Genomic DNA, 17755 nt, shown 5'->3' with positions numbered 1-17755 from the left:
CTTCCTCTCCTGAAGTAAGAAGACAACCAAAACTTCCAATACAAAACACCACAAAATGTGACGCAAATATGAAGCTTGTTTGTATGCAGATGTTTCATTTTTCTCTGTCATCATTGATCTAAAACTAAAGGACTCACAGTTTGAAGTCAAAATAATGACTTACTAATATGACTGCTTTCATGGACATGAGCCATCATCAGCTGCATCTCTGCACAGAAGTTCTTAAAATAAATCGTGCTTGGGATGCTATTGCTGCAGTTAGGTTACTTGACAACCACTAACTTTAATGTTACAGCCAAACTGCTTGTTATCGTTATGACATGAGACACACACACACACACACACACACACACACACACACACACACACACACACACACACACACACACACACACACACACACACACACACACACACACACACACACACACACACACACACACACACACACACACACACACACACACACACACACACCCTTCCTGAGAGTCCCTGTTAATTTGCCTACTCATTACCACATCGTCAACTACTCTCTCCTTCCATCTTTTCCTCACTCGCTCCCATGGCCCTGTCATGGTCACTCGGCTTCTTCCCTGTCATGATGTTGTTTCTGCTTCTCTGTATAACCAGCCACCTCTCCTCCTCCTCGGCTTCAGGTAATGCTGATGTTGAAGCAGCTACTACAGCCCCAGACATGTCAGAAATTTTGGCACATTTTGAGGAATCCGCCTGTAGATTCTTAATCTTTTTCTCCTGTAATTTCTCTGCACTTCCCTTGCGCTTTGGTGGTCGTTTGTCCATTTTAACGTGAATGCTAAACTTCCAGCATAACTATTACAGCTTCGTGTCTCATGGCCGGGAGGCGTGGCCATAGTGGGATTCGTAAATTTGCAGCCCGGAGTGGGGAGGGGGGTTCCTAGATTCGATTGGGTCAGGCCAGTGCCAGTAAAGAAAATTAACCAATGGGCCGCTGTGAGTTCTTTATGGGCCGGCCCCACCCGGCAAAAAAAAGGCCTATTTATATCGGCGATTTGGCCCAAAAGTGCGTCAGCCCACCGGGAAAATGCCCGGTATGCCCGATGTCCAGTCCAGCCCTGATGATGGCGGCTTTGCTAAGCAGGAAGGAGAGATTTTCAGGAGAAGAAACTGATCTGCTCGTGCGTGAAGTGAAAGCGTGCAAGCAGATCATATCATAATACAATTTCACATTGTAATATTTTTATTTTTAATCTTTTGCATGTTTGTGTGCTGCTGCCCTGTGTGTGTAACAAGCATAGTGTGCACGAGCCTAGGCACATTTTACCAATACGCTGTTAAAATAACAATGAAATGCTGTGTTATTGAATTAAGATCAGGTTTTTGTTGGTTAATGGCACGATCACTTTCCGCTGCCTCAAGATAACAATACGCAAAGAATGCCCCTGAACACACCTCCCTATAAGACCAGCACGCCAATGGGCACGCAGATGGGCGTGGATGCATTTGCTATTTAAACAACGAGGGCGCTAGACGGGAAATTGACAACTGCGTCGGTCTTAAACTAGCAAAGACACTTGCCTCGAGCTTTGCGCTGCGCCAGGGGCCAGATAGGGCCCACAGACTGTTTTCACAAGGCATTTCATTTCCTTGTAGAATACTTAACTCAGGAGTCCTGTAACAGCTCCACATGGCCCACATTTTCTACTGGATTTTGTTAAAAGCAAAAAGCTGCACAAGTGAACAGAATGTACACAAAACGTCTGTGCAAAGGCAATCAACAAACTTATGAAATGCATCCTGCTCAAAGATATGCATAACAGCATGACAACTTAAACCCAATACATCAAATGCATATTTTGACATATAAAAGCAAACACATAATGTATATTCACACCAATGCACACATACATTTTTAATGAAGTGAGTAGGATTAGGGCTGAGCAGAAAGATGAAAAAAGCTGTTGGTGCTGCTTTGAACTATGGATTTTTTCTAACTCAGTAGGGATCCCTTTGGGATGTTTTCTCTATTCCTCTTATGCTAACTTAGCGGAAAGGATGCTGTTTTGAAGCCATGCTTCCCAATAAAGCAGTTATTACATTTAACCTATACAATGCAAATGTTAACCAAATGTTTGTAGAGAATTAATATTCCCTATTTTACAAAAACATGTTTTCATTTACATGAGTTAGAACTGTTGTCTGCAACAAAAGCTCATTTACAATTGCGTATATTCTAAATGTCAGCTCAGCTCACCTCCAAGTATGAAACCAATGTCAAGTAAGCAACCTGACCTTTCTTTGCTCTCAGTGTTTTCCTCCACAGTGTAGAGAAAATGCCATCAGTCCAGTCATTTGTGGCCACATCCAATCGACCAAACATCTGAGGTGCTGTGATGGCTTTTGGGTTCATGCGCATCTCTTTGTGAGGCTGACCACACTCTGAGAGACATTGACAGAAACATTAACTCCTACATTTGTAAGGTAAGCATATCTAACACGCAAAATGTATTAAAACAAAAACAATAACTTGCACAGTGATCTGTGAGGTGTCTAAAGTTTAAAGGAGTTTAAAGGCAGAAAAGATGATTTTTGCTTTGTCTGTCTTTGTCCCTCACACACAGACACACACGTTTCAACATCAGCCAGTGTATCACAAGTTTGTCTCTTTCCAAATGTGCAAAAGAATCCTACCTGTCATAGCTCTCATCAGCGTGTGTATGCAAGTTGTCTTTCCAGCCCCACTGGGCCCCAGGGCCATCATGCCATGTCGGACCCTCTGAGTTTCAAACAGCTGGATGACCTTCAGCTTCCAGGGAGGGTGACTGATCAGATCTGCGTCCTCAACCTGAGGGAGCATAATTACAGTATACACAGACTTACCACACTAAGCATATAAAGTACAAAGCATTATGACGTATTCTGGATGATACCGTTAGAATAGTATATTGTAATGTATTGACAGAATCACACATGTAAAGAAGATAGATGCAAGATAATTACGACAAGTATACATTACGGCAGGGATGAAGGCACAAAATGCACCAAAGACACAAACACAAGGATATCATTTATAGACCTAACATTTTACTTTCTATTATCTCTGCACTGTGTTTGCCACACTTCGGTTAGGTCCTCGACAAATGGTAACAGACACCATTTGTATGCCGTTGGGTGCCATATATTTGAAAGATGTCTCACAGTCCATTAGTGTTTTGTCGGATTTTACTCAGCATCCTCATTTCTCTCTCTCTCTCTCTCTCTCTCTCTCTCTATTGACTTGTCCCTCTGTCCTTCTTCACTCTCTCCCTCTTTTCCTCCATCCCTCTATCCTACAGTATTTCTCTCTCCCTTGCAAACAGAGACAAACTCATCCGTCACTCCCTTCTCTACTGTACCTGTAAGTCGATGGCAGCCTCTAGTTCAGGGTAGCCTGCTTTATCAAGTTGGATACCTGGGAAGAGGTCCTCAATCAAGCTCAGAAAGAGTGGCTCATCCTCATCGATCTAACAAACACAAAGAAGCGTATACTTAGACACACAAGTTAGCAAAAACCTACAAACACAGATGATTCATCGTAAATCTGTCCTTGATATTCTTGCGATTGTTTATTGCTATTATCTTTGATTACTGACTTTAGATTTGTATTCATTCATTTATTCTTCTTTATTTAAATTTTCTGCTGATGCAAATGTATCATAACAAATCTTAATTGTTCTATTATTCAATTTCGTTTTGAAAATCAAAAGCATGCTCCATTGTATTATGTTCTGTTCTAGACTGACCAGCTTAGATAAGTTCATGTCCCTGAGGACCCTCATGACGATGGTGGACTCTGTGTCACTGGGATTGGCTCGCTTGGCTGCTCCCAGGGTTCGCAGCACTGAAAGGATGTTCCGTAGGCCAAAGTCATAGTGAACCTGGACAATCACAAATATTAATTTAGATTCACAGTCATTCATCATGATATGTTTGCAGACATCTGTGTAAAACTGCCTCTTCAGTGTTTCCTCTATGTTGATTAGCAAGTGGCGGTCCGCCACGGTTAGATTTCTCCCGCCATGGTATCAGAAATATATATACAAAAAGCCGTCTATCAGCAGTGATTGTAAAGAGCACGACGACGGAGAATAGCGCAGACATGCGCTTCACAACGCGAGTGGGCACACGTGCCACTCGGAGAAAAGGGAGAAAGAACAAAGAGACAGGCTGTCCGGAGGACCCGGTTGAGATGGCATGTGTGCATTCTTGACAACTGTAAGTCGTATAACTTATGTTGTCAGTTCATTTAAGCCTGTATTAGTCTATAGTTCTTGCACATTTTGCTAGCTTAATTGCAAGTGGCTGTTGATTCTTGATATCATATCATGGCATAGTAGGCTAAACCGTGATTATTTGATGAAACATATTGGGGGAAATTCATTCAACATAATTCACAGCCAAATAACAATTTAAAGTATGTTATTTGAACATTTATAACCTAACCTAACCTGGCAGGCACTGCCTCCGATTTGGTGTCTGCTGCGGTGCACAGCGCTGTTTGGACCGTGCGCCGCTTCCCTTTTTTTCCCTCCATGAACTCCGCTCTCAGCTCCTCTGCCAGTTGCTGCATGAACTTCCTCTGGGACATGTTACAGCTGGTGCACTCCTTGGAGAGGATGTGTGCAATGATTCCAGCCAGTTGTAGCATGTATAAAGTTATATGAACACGTAGACAGCTACCGTCTACGTGTACTGCGCTTTTCACAGAGCGATCACCTGGTGCTTTTCTTCTGATTCAGAACCATCCACGCCGTAGCCTATGTTACCGACTCTGGCTTTACCTTCGGCCCATCGGTGAAGCATTTCCCACACTTGTTACTCGAGACCGCTAGTTAAGTTTCTCTGACAGAGACTATGATTATTACTAAGCAACCAAGATGCATCTTCAACCACGCAAAAGATTAAAAACAAAACCGCGAAAATCCGAGCCAAAATAGGTAAAAGTGATTGTATTTTCTTTTGTGTAATGTACAGTATATAAAAACTATTTTAAATGAAAATACAGACTATTTTAGGAAAAGTCAGGTACCAGCAGGATTGTATTTTTTTATTTAGCAAAGTTATTACACATATAAATTTCAAAACGGTCAAAATGGCCGTCCTGGCCGTTCTAGTGTAACCCAGCCTTGGAGTTTTTTTTTCCAAAAGCCAAGAAAAATCAAATGCACACTGCAAGGCTGCCAACTTTGCCACTGAGGCAAATATGCAATTAGTTTCATTATGAATGGTTTCATACTATAGCCTACTTTGGGTTTTGGTTTCCCTATGAAGAATTTCTTGTAAAATTCATTTTGTAGACCTACAGTTCCTCAAAAATACAGTTCATTCCAAACGAAATGAAAATATGCCTCATTGGCTGTGTCTCAAACCGCCTACTTGCACACTTCAAGCACTTAAGTATATAGTGTAGATAACGCAAAAAGTCAGTGCACTGAAAGTACCAGGATGACCCCCTAAAAACGGTCAAAAAGTTCAGTGTGGAACGATGGACACTACGCGCACTAAATGGGCGCCATCTTGACTACGCAGCGAGAGGGGAGGGACCAGGGACGTCGACCGGCAGCTGATTGGACAAACACGTCACATGGGTCTGGCTTCTCCGGGATTTCACAACCGAGCATAATGGCGGCTCGTTCAGAAAACGATCTCATATTTTACGAAAATAGTTCACTGAAACGTGTTTCTCAAAACATTTTAAGCGAGAAATACGCCATGCAGTTCCTGAATCTGTCTTCATTTCAGATCAACAAAGGTCAGTTTAATAGATTTTCGTCAGATTTTGCGAGGTGGCAGGGGCGAGCCGACCGCTCGTCATTTCCGGTAAGTGTTTAAACATAAGTGTTCCGTTTGGGACAACACTAACCATCCAAAGTGGGCACTACGGCAGTAAGTGGTGAGTGCACATTAGCAGTATACTGACAGAAGTGTGCGGTTTGAGACACAGCCATAGTGTGTGAATAGAGGTGAATAAATATATTTGTTTGTGTTGCAGCGAAGTGTCAGTTCTGTTTAATACGTAAAACATTGGCCGGCGGGCGGGGGTCCGACAGATCTGCCCCCACTGCTAAAAACAATACAAGAGGAAACACTGCTCTTTATCTATTCTCATACAGTTTCAACAAGCCTCTGCAACACACATGCACAAGTATTCAAATAATTTGTTTGCTGTGATCCACCCAATAATATATATCAATACTGTATATAGACAAAAGGCAGGGCAGTAAAAAGTTAGCAAAGGCTAACATCTGAACACTATAACAAAAATCTAAAGCATATACATTGTGTAATGTAACACAAGAAGAAAACGTTTCACATTTTGCACTCCGATCTCATCTATTGTTTACCTGTTTGGAGAGTTGCTCCTCACACAGCTTGTAAAGAGTGAAGAACTTGCGGGCCAGCTCCATGTTGTCGATAAACCCACAACTGGCCAGTTTTACCCGAATGATGATCTGACGGTCAGGAACCATCATGGCCACAGAGCGGAAGTTGATCTTCAGGTTCTCAGGAAGCTCCTGGCGACCTGCATAACCTGGGTTCTGATTATACAGGAAAGAAAAGGGAGAAGAGGAGTTTTAAAAGGGAGAAGAGGAGTTTTAAATGGGGATTATGCAGATTATGCTGTTACAAATAATACATTAAATAAATACAAAAAAGCACATGTGGACAACATCAAACAGAAAATCAAGGTATATGCGATTTGTACAATTTACAACCTATATGTGCACGCCTCGTGCTGAGTTTTAATTTATTTACTCATGATGGCTATACAAAAAAAAAAAAAGACACAAAATTAAGTTAATGCTGGAACATCATTAAAGCTCATAGCAAGCGTTATCCTTCAGTTAAATCCCTATGGGCCCTCCTCTCCACAGAGCTCGCCTTTGATCACTGTTTCTATAGACATGTGTGTGTAGACACACACACACACACACACACACACACACACACACACACACACACACACACACACACACACACACACACACACACACACACACACACACACACACACACACACACACACACACAAGAGTATAGAGAATTAGATGAGAATTAGATGAAGAGTATAAAAACATCAGCCAGCTAATGAAGAAGCAGACCCTGGTGTTTAATATTGTACTAACTTGTGAAAGACATGGTCCAGGTCTATTCCATTTATCTATACTTATTAAATCTTATAAAAGTGTATTATTTGTGATTTATTGCATGCTCTCTATGACAAGAACAGTTTTTTTTTGCTTGGAATGAAATGCATCTTCATTTGTAAAACCAGCAGCTAATATTGTGATGTCCAAGTTGCTCCATAGACCCAGGTGCTTAAGCCAGCTTATATTTTACCTGTAACTTTCTACAACAGACAACCTAACATTGCTAAACATTACGACTTTGATTTTCTTCAGTTTTCAAAAAATGAAATAATACCATGAGAATGTTATCCTCTTTAAATCGATCAAAAGAAAAATTATTGTTAAGACTATATCAGTACAACAACATGAATTGCATTCTCTATCAAAATCTATAAATAATGGCACTGTTGTGTCACTGACCATGGTAAGAAAGATGCCAAACTCTGGGCTCATATCCACATTGTCTCCATCAGTGAAGACAAAGTTTTTGCGACGTTCCTTCTTGCAGGTGAGAACTATCGCAATCTGTTGGGCCGCAACCGACAAAACTGGGAGGTCAATGCGGTTGAATTCGTCAAAACAGCCCCACGAACCAGACTGAGCCAGACCTGGAATACAGACACATGCAACTGTATGGTCACTCCGTTGCTAAGTAATGAAACGTACAACTCCATTCCAAACCCCTCAAGCTTTGCCCAGAACATTTACCCTTTCTCTATCCCTATTATTTTTCTGGTGCTGCTTAATTTGCAATAATATAGTAGCACCAATTTGCCTTGTGACTCTTACCTTTGAATATTCTTCCCAACCCTCTGAAGTCCATCTGGTCAGAACAGTTGAAGACCACAACATACTTTCCCAGACAGCGGCCCATGTCTTTGGTAGTCTCGGTCTTACCTAATAACAAAAGGCAGATCTGTCCCATGAGGTGCAACAATTTTTAAAAAGAATTCTCCAACCAAAACCCCTACTAAAAGTATTTCTTTAATCGATTGGTTCCCAAGGTTTTTTGGTTTGTGATCCCTTTAAATTAAGCATTGTTAGCCCTCTTCACAGGCTGCATACAGTACAGTATGTCCATTAGTTCCACCAAAGACTTTTCTGATTGTTCATTTGGATAATTGTGTGGTTTGATCTGAGTCTGAAAAAGTAAAACCACCTAGTTATGTTAAAAAAAGAAAAAAAGAACATAAAATTGTGTATCAGGGACATCTATTTTATTTTTTATTTTCTCATTCATAATTTCACCCCCCTTGAGATTTAATTTGAAGGTCCTGACCACCAGGTTAGGTATCACACATTTAATGTTGGAAGGGACAAGACCACAGATAAAGAGATGCAATGTATGTTTCTGTCACTATTACATATTCCTGATGCCATTTTACTTTTGCTTACTACTGCCACATTAGTGACATGTTGTGTATGCGAGACCTAAGTCCCATCATCTATCAACCAGTATACCACCAGTGTCATGGCTGTTCCCTCCTGCCTAAGAAAGTTTTCTAATTGGATAAAATCACTATTTCATAGTCACATTGTTCCTCAAGGTTATACATTTAGGCCTCAGTCTTACCTGTTCCTGCAGGACCAGCAGGGGCTCCACCCATACTCATACCGAGAGCCTGGGCTAGGGTGATGTAGCACCTGAACAAACATAATAGACAGTTCAATTTCATAGGCATAAGGTTAAGAATGTGCTTCCTCACAAAGCAGTTTTCATTTACCCTCACATTCAATTCATCCCACGATAAAACTAATATGATATGATTTTCCACAGGGAGGTTGGAGATCAGGCACAGCTAAAGAATGCTGCCCATAAAGCTGGTGGGGGATTCAGTGTCTTGCTCAAGGACACTTTAGCAGAAAGGATGACTGACACCAGGACCTGACCCAGACCCTCTGGTTAAACACTGTTCTCCCTTTTCACTGCATACAGTAGCTGGCATAAAACTGCACTTGAAAAAAACAATCTGCAGCTTTTGTTTTTATGTTCATGATACTACTTCCACCTTTATTCATTGTGTCTTTCACATTTTCTGTCATTCATCCTCTCTGTCACTGCATCCAGTTTGGAAGAGTAAAGACAGTAAATGATTGAAAAGAAAGCAGCACAGCTCATACTAGCGAAGAAAAGGAATCAGATAGTGTTGCAGGGAAAGAAGGTAGTGAGAAAATCTAGGCTGTCTTGGTGCCTTCGGCCATAAGGCCAGCGTGCCACTTCTGTGGAGAGCTGCTGTTTGCTGGTAGCCCTGTCCCTGCAGCTGTCTCCTCTCATCTCTTTCTCCCCATCTCTAATCTTTTTTTCTCTCTGTCTCTTCTCATATTTGCCTCTCGGTCTCTGTTAGTCTGACACTGGCTGTTGGTGGTATTCTGCCTACCTCCCACTGTCTGATTCTCTTCCTCTCTCATGGTCAGTCATATCTTCTGTCAGTGACAGAGGTGATGACCATAGTGGAGAGTGCCTACTCCTCCTCCTTCTCTTCCCAATTCCATCTCTCTCTCTCTCTCTCTCTCTCTATCTCTCTCAAGTCCAGTCATTAGTCAGCCATGAACTGTGTTCATGGATCATGGATGGCCCTCTACCTGTCAGTCAGTGGCGTAATGACAAGCCTTTCAGTGCAGCCCAGGAATTCATTCTGGTAGACAAAGCCCACGTCTGTGATGTTGATGATCATCTTGTCTGAGTCCTCATTGAAGTAGAAACGACACTGCTTCAGCCACTCAAAGTCGTTGGGGCTTTTGACATGGAGCCGGCACTGGAGGGAGAAATGATAAGAGTATGGAGGAGGGACAAAGAGAAAATAATATAAGAGGCATGGAGAGAGAAGGGAAGCAAGTTAAAGGATGGAGAGAGAAGATGGCAAGTGAAGAATAAGAAATCGAAGGGCACCATTCAGGAGGTGATGTGAGGTGAAAGATAAAAGGAGGAAGAAAGAGGAAAAGGAGGGGTGGAAGGGCAGTATGGCATTAAGTGATAGGAAGGTTACATTAAAAAGGTGGAAAGAAAGGGAGAAGAAGGTAAGGGGAGGATGAAAGAGGTGAGAAATTATGAGATGAAAATGAGGTGAAAGGAAGGTAAAGGAGAAGGGAGAAGAATGGCAGGAAAGAATTATGCCAAGCAGATGGGTAAAATGAGTATATGGAGTACAAAGAAATGAGGCAACAGAATAAGGAAGGTAATGAGTCGAGGGATGAAATACAAAGAGATAAAAGGCATACGGAGAGAAAAGAGGATGGGATAGAAGAGTGTCAACAGTTATGAGTTATAGGAGGGAAGTTAGGTGAAGAAGACAAAAAAAAGATGTTTGGAAACAAGGGCAGGACAAGGGCAAAATGTGTGGGAGAGAGCGAGCAAGAGGAGAATAAATTGATACAGGTATGAGGGGATTAAAAAAAAACAACAAAAAAAAACACATTGAAATAAAGTTACTACACGTGTTCTATTCAGCTTGTAGACCAGCAAGGCAAGGTTTGTGCCTTGAGGGGAGACTTCCTTTCTCTAGGTCTAAAGATCACTTGGATGCCAATGAAGACGCTTTGAAGACAATTGTCAGATAGCATTGACTCTTTGCAGTGGACACCATTTGTTATTCTGACACCCCAACCCTCGGGTAATCCCAATATCCAATGCAGTTTTACAAAAGAATAGCTACCATGAGCAGGATATTCTGAATAGATTAACTTGAACAGACATGTTAAAGGGCTTGTTTGTATGGTCCAATGACATTAGTATAGTGTGCCATCAAACTTAAAGTTAAGTACTACTATATGATCAACAAAATACTCACCAGGTCATCAAATATGTCCCTCTGGTGGACATGGATGGTAATGAGAGTCTCGTACTTGGTCCTCTCCACAGCCCCTAGGTCTCTTGTGGTCATGTCAATCAGTGTGTTGAGCAGATCCAGGAAGAGCTGGTTGGTTTTGGTCATGATGCGGCGATCATATCGAGCATTGGTCAGAGCCTCCTCAGAGTCCCTTGTCCATATCATCTGAATACCTAGCAAGCCCACCTAGATCAAGGACAAAGACATTTTATTAAAAGACCTTTATTACTTCCCAGAATACAAAAGTAAAGCTGAGAACATCTCAGAAATCAAATAAAGTCCTAAGCACAAAAGATTGATGTTCATCACAGATATCTTATGCAGAAATGAATTTGCCAAATTCATAATTCTGCTCTAGTTTATATAATGTCATGTATCATCAATGTCATGTTTTCTGCTCAGTACATATTCTTTGGCTGACAATCACAGAGAGTAATGTTATGGCCCATGTTTTGAACTATGTGGATGAGTTCTTTGAATCCAGCGATGATCTACCTGAGCAGGAAAGGAGTTGAGGAAGTCGATGAGCTGAAAGCCAGAGTCCTGGATGGTCAGGGCAGCCTGTCGGATCACCAGGTGCAAAGACCTCTGAGATTCCTTAAGCAAAGCATTGAGCCAAACCTCTACATTCCCCTCTGCTGTGACAGGACGATCCAGCTCCACAGTCTCCCCTTCCCGTGAAGATACAGCCAGAATACGGTCATATATCTGAGAAAGATGGCATGTTTTATTGATTAGAATCACATATTTTGTATCCTATTTCACTTGTGAGGTAAGGAAAAGAACATGACAACATTCTCCCATTCTACACTATTTTTAAATTAGTTGATCAAATGTATGTCCTATGTATTTTACCCTGTTTGTTGCAATAATTTTTTTCCCCCATACTTTTCAGCTGTGCAAAAAATCTCATGTCAGAGGGTTTAAAAGATGCAATTGGTTTTAGACACTGACCTATTAGAAGGCCAGTTGTGTAAAGAAACAATAAAAACACTCTAAGGGGCTGCATGAGAAATGTACCTTGTCATGGAATCGGACACATTTGATGTTGTCGAAGACGTTGAGGAGGTGAGCCTGTATGGTGTGGGAGTCAGAGGCCTGGCCCAGGATTTCCAGCAGGGCAGGGTCAGAGACAAAGAAGAAACGAGGAAACAGCAGACGCTTCTTCTCCAAATAGCTGTTTGACAGCATGATAAAAAAAATAAAATGTTACCTGCAATAGTCATCAAGCACCTTGTGTTCAAAAACACAAAAAAACAGACACATTTACAGTGGTACAGTTGGCAGCAAAAAACTGAAAATAAATATTTTCGTATTATAACAGTAACAAAGTGCAGTACTCTCTCCTCACTTTGAATGTTTTGAACTAGTCACACCTCAAAACTCCATATAGTTTTAAGGTGTGAGCTGATTAAGATATTAGTCCTTTGTACCCACCCTGTAAGTGACTTCTGGCAGATCTCCAGCTGTTCGAGGAGGTGAGGAAGCAGCTGTCCCATAGTCTCATCTCCAACACATGACTGTACTACATTGGGCATCTCGTGGGCTCGCATCATGATTTTCACCCATGATTTGTCAATGTTAGAGAAACGCTTTGCTTCCTAAAAAGGTTCAGTCAAATATTCATTGGATTATTAGGAGTTGTATTTTTGTTTGTGCAAAAAATATACAGTACAGTAAATATAACTTATTCACTGTGACCTAATTTACCTTAGGCAGCTGTTTAGCAATGTCTCCACCCACAAACACAGCCTCCAGGTAGATCCAGAGGTTCTGGACGGTCATCCAGTTTTCTATAATATCAGTGGTGTTGGAAAGATTCTGAACCCACTTCTGAATCTGGGCTTTAAATGGGGTGTTGTACCTGAGAAATAAGTTACATGCATATAAGCCTTACATTATACCAAGCACACACAGTGACAGCTTGTACAATATCAGCCAAATAAATTCCCATGCCCGTAGGGGCAGAACAAGTGCCCCACAGAAAGTGTTTGGATGCATTTTAATTTAATGGCACTCATCCAAATCCTAATACTGATAATTATGAAAATCAACATGAACATACCTGTTGCTCATTAGAGACCCCAACATCATCAGGCTGTCCTCCATGCTGGTAATGATCTCTGATGTGCTGTCTCCTCTTAGTAGCAGTTCTCCACGGGTTTTAAAGTTGGCAAACGTAAAAATCTTGTTGTCCCACTCAGCGATCACCTGCTTCAGCTTCTGCTCAATATCCCGCTCTTTTACCGCACTGATACAGATATCCTGTATAAAATCACCCCAAATGTGTTTTAACAGTAGCAATACAAATGCAATCGGCAAAATAAATATAAATATATAAACATGTTTCAGTATACCAGCCAGGCTACTTGAGGATTTGAGTTTTTTTATTGGGATTAAACGTAAGTGATGAGTACAACAAAATTCAATCAGCAAGGGAATTAAGGAATTATGTAAGTATTTTATACATTGTATTAACATAATCATCATTAACATCAATATTGATAATATCACTAAACATCCTTTTTTCCATTACATCCTCACCATTATTGTCAACAACATTTTAAAGCTCAAAATACTTTGACTAAATAAACCAAAAATACAAACCAAGCTCTCCATAAAGAGGTCTTCTAGATTTTGATGATCAGAGAAACATTTTTAGTGTCAACAGCTGATTTAATGGAATGTATGAAAATGATGCTAGAGCTTAAAAACATCTATTGGGTGCCACGATTAATGCTAAATGCATTGTGAGAATGATATTAAGGCATATTGCAACTCTTTTAAACTGTATATTAATCTCATGCATTACATTGTATCAAATACAACTGAAAAGAACATTGAGGACAGTGCCTAAAATTATATATTTTCTTTGCATTAGTCACTTTTTGCTATATAAAACTTTTGCTTGGCCTGCATTGGTAGGCTACTATTCATTCTTACCTCAATCTCCTCTTTATACTTGAGCAGAGGAGCCTCCATAATGTTGCGTAGCTTGAATGTATCACTTTCCACCTCAAAGCCATGCCCAGTCACCTTAGCACAAACCAGATATTTGTTGGTCAAAGTATGGAAACAAGTGTCTATTCATTCCAAATGTCAAGACAACAGCTATTATTATTATTGACATTATAGTTATTACATAGGTTTAATAGTAGGTGTTGATGATGACTGGTAACTGCAGTGGTATGTTGGTGGCCTTGTTTCACTGACCTCAGTAATTCTCTTCCAGTGGCGACTCATCATAGCCTTGTTAGTCATGAGTTCCAGCAGGGGGCAGCACTCACTGAATTCATCAATTGTTTTCTTCAGGTCCATGAAAGCCTGCCACTCCTTTAGAGCACGAGGCAGCTTGCGACACCTGGTAGTTAAAGTATGCAATTATCAACAAACCCATGGCTAATACTCACTAAAGATTAATTCTGCACCAAACACAGTCCAAAAGCTGTATATGTGTGTCCTTTTGAGACACACATGCGCTAGCACAGTTGCACAGTGTACCCAGACCAAAGTAACACTTCTAAAACTGATAGACAGCTTTTCTGCCAGAGGAAGGAGTCGTCCTGTCTTCTTCATCTGTAACGTCAGCACATACTTCCCTTGTGACTGCTAACTGCTTACAACTTTAACTAGTTTCACCCTGGAGAAAACAAAAGTGGAGACATATTAAAAACAATGTTCTCATCTAGGGGAAATGCCTTTAACTTGTATTTTCCGAACCTCTTTCCTTTTCAATTTCCCTTCGACACATGCACAATAAATGAACCATTGTAGAGGAGAGAGTTCAAAGATATAGTGGATGGAAATAGTGAAATTGAAATCCTTTGAAGCATGTATGCAGTGCTTCATGAAAAAACATTTTATCAGACAATTCCAGGGAAATTACTTTGTATCAGGCCAGGAAAAATTCATATGGTAGTCTTCGAATTTGGTGGTCAATTAGCTGGCCTCATTGCTATGTGCGAAAGCCACTTTTTCAGTTTAAATCGGTAAAACACCTTATCGACTGAGTTCTATTTAGTCTGGTTTTGCTCGTTCCAGTTCAGTAGAGGAAGCATGATATTTCCTGGAGTGTCTCACTGTCCCTTTTACTTCCAATTTAGCTCAGGTCAGCACAACTTGGGTAAAACAGTTCTATTTCGTAGAAGATTTATTTCGTGCCCTTGTGCCCTGCACGGGCCTCTCTCTCTCTCTCTTACAGCTGTGAGCCCAGAGATCTGCTCCCTATTTTTCTTCAGCGACAAGCAGTTTGAAGACTTTGAAGAACAGCGGTGTCCGCCTGTGTACCCCGCCAGCAGTTCTGCACCCGCTTACCGACGGAGGAACTGAAGCGGCAGACGATGGCAGCCGGACGGACAGTCAGGTAAGGTAAGGATACCACCAGCAGCGACACCCAGACATCCCGGATCTCTTTGGTGGGCAAGAGTCCCACTGACTTGGATCCCCCCAGAGATGGTTCTCTAGCCGGCACCGGCTCTCCCTCCTCCCCATTGGGAGAACTGGAGCTCGAAACAGAAGAGGATTACGGAGCCCCGCCACTGCGGCGGTCTCCGTCCCAGAAGGGGACCACCGCATCAGTGGCTTTCTCCTCCGCATCAGGCGGGCTCCCTGCCCACCGCTAATGTTTTGTTCTCGACCTGTGTGAATGCTGAGTCAGCATTCTCCGAACCCAGGAGACGGGTGGTACCAGTGTCCCGCTATGCAGCATTCATCAGGGTCCAAGGCGACACGGAAACGGAGCCTGGCCTCCATCCTGCTTCTGAAGGCCACTTTTTTCAGCCGACGGAAGCCCACACGCCATCTCCCCAGGACCAGGTCCATGTCCGCTTCACTGACCCGGCGATTGGTTCACTTCCATTGCCCTTAGGGCACGTTCACATTCCGGTCATCCCCAAACACAGAAAATTCCTGTGCTTCTCCTTCCTGGGAGTTCAATGGACCGGTTGCCATTAGGCTACTCTCTGGCCCATTGTACACCATCCTTATGTATCAAGGTGTTTTTTTCAGCCATTATATAGAGGGGGATCAGGGTTCTGTTAGACAACCTAATCATTATGACACCCTCCCAGGAGAGAGCTGCACTCCACACAGTGGAGGCTGTGCAATATCTACAAACCTTGAATTTGCTATAAACTGGCGAAAGGGTTCGCCGATCCTCTCACAGGCGGTAGTTCATCTGGTGTGGACATAAACTCACTCTTGGTCAGATGCTGTGGAACATGTTGGAAGGGCGAAAGTAGATCTGTTCGCCTCATGAGAGAATGCACAGTGTGCACTGTGGTTCTCTATGAAGGCGTGAGACTGTTTTCGCTTTTCCCCCTGTCCCCCCTGACTCCTTGTCTCCTGGCTTGCATTCAGGAAGAGAGCCTGGCTGCCATTCTAGTGGCACTAGAACACAGAAGTGCACCATGGTTCCTGACTCGGGGGGGACTTCATCATGGCACAGGGACGCACTGTCGCAGCTGGACTGTGCGATCTCCCACCCCGCAGTGAAAAGCCAACAGCTGTTGCCCTGGTCGCTGAACGGGAGCGCTTGGAGAGGTTAGGGTATCTCGTTGCACTACTTAGGCAACAGCTACACCCTGTGGTTAAATCGGGTATGTTGATCTGTTACAGCAGAGCCCACTGTGTGAGCCAATATGCTGTATGTGAATACACAGATCTTAAGTCACAGAACGACTAGCGGCCTTATTCATTCAGTGTGTTACGCTTGACGGCGGTCCGCTTTCCAGCGCTGGTGTGTGGTGAAAGGCTCAGACACCACCTCGTGTCCTCTGCCTCTCGTGTTAACCTACCTTCAGACACTGCTGGATAATGATTTGGCTAAGTTTTTTCTAAAGCGTATGTTGCAGCCTTTTTCGTCGTTCCACAAGGACTGTGGAGAAGAGATGGTTTTCTGCATCCCTTAGTGAAGCGGTGGTTGAAGGGGATCAGACGATAGAAACCTGTTGCGTTCTCTAGCACCTTAATGGGATTTAATCCCAGTGCTCCGGGCTCGGGGGTTCCCCTTTTGAGCCTCTGGCACAAATCTCTCTCAGAATGTTATTCCTGACAACAGTGCTCTTCATAGCCTTGACGTCGGCAAGGAGAGTGAGTGACTTATGCACGCTGTCGGTCTCACCATCCTGCTTTTCTATTAGAGAGGATGGGACCGCGGCTACTTTACAGCCTAACTATCAACTATCAACCTAACATCAGGCTGAGCAGCTGTTCGTTCACTATATAACACTCACGTGGCTCTTTCGAAACAGCAGCTGTCTCACCGGCTGTGTGAGGTTACCACCCACGCTTTTAGTGTAAAGGAAGTGGCATCTGGGCACACTCCACGAGAGCGTTATCAGTACCCACGGCCCTCCTCAGAGGTATGACAGTGGCTGACATCTGCGCAAGGGCATCTTGGGCATCTCCGTGCCTTTTTTCATCCGCTTTCATTGCGCGATGTGTCTGCATGATTCACTCGGTCTTATCCGCACTTAACGGCATGTGATGCGCTATTAGATCTGGTATGCCATGTCTCCATCCTCCTACACCAGAGTGCCCATGAGGAATGTGCTTTGCATCATTAATGATTTTAATCTTAATCATGGAGCACCTTCAGAATCCATGCGGCAGGGCCTCACAACGTTAAGCAGGCCAGTCATGGAGCCTATCAGGTTTTTAAGCAAACAATATAATTTTGTAACATAAAAAAGCCTGTACAGTGTGAGAAGGAAGAGGAGCTAGTCTATGCTATCTGCTTGTGGATTTTTGGTGTCAACCCAATAGCAACAGCTCTATATC

General features: G+C 42.5%; 1 protein-coding gene across 3 annotated transcripts in view; it reads right to left on the bottom strand.

Moving 5' to 3' along the window:
• dnah5 (dynein, axonemal, heavy chain 5) overlaps positions 1-17755 on the bottom strand; it is a 111744-nt gene that overhangs the window by 60399 nt on the left and 33590 nt on the right. For all 3 annotated transcript variants that reach the window (XM_039806393.1, XM_039806394.1, XM_039806395.1), the window contains 17 exons: positions 14189-14336; positions 13919-14011; positions 13041-13240; positions 12686-12839; positions 12413-12576; positions 11996-12152; positions 11471-11683; positions 10937-11161; positions 9732-9904; positions 8722-8792; positions 7938-8045; positions 7569-7756; positions 6363-6557; positions 3762-3896; positions 3375-3482; positions 2671-2824; positions 2272-2418 (listed from right to left, as the gene is read on the bottom strand). In XM_039806393.1, the coding sequence (XP_039662327.1) occupies positions 2272-2418; positions 2671-2824; positions 3375-3482; positions 3762-3896; positions 6363-6557; positions 7569-7756; positions 7938-8045; positions 8722-8792; positions 9732-9904; positions 10937-11161; positions 11471-11683; positions 11996-12152; positions 12413-12576; positions 12686-12839; positions 13041-13240; positions 13919-14011; positions 14189-14336 (2633 nt within the window). The remainder of the gene's footprint in view (positions 1-2271; positions 2419-2670; positions 2825-3374; positions 3483-3761; positions 3897-6362; positions 6558-7568; positions 7757-7937; positions 8046-8721; positions 8793-9731; positions 9905-10936; positions 11162-11470; positions 11684-11995; positions 12153-12412; positions 12577-12685; positions 12840-13040; positions 13241-13918; positions 14012-14188; positions 14337-17755) is intronic.

Source organism: Perca fluviatilis, chromosome 7 (genome assembly GCF_010015445.1).
Source record: "Perca fluviatilis chromosome 7, GENO_Pfluv_1.0, whole genome shotgun sequence".
NCBI lineage: Eukaryota > Metazoa > Chordata > Actinopteri > Perciformes > Percidae > Perca > Perca fluviatilis.
The sequence above is the reverse complement of the archived record's forward strand: the minus strand, read 5'-3'. Positions and strand labels throughout refer to the sequence as shown.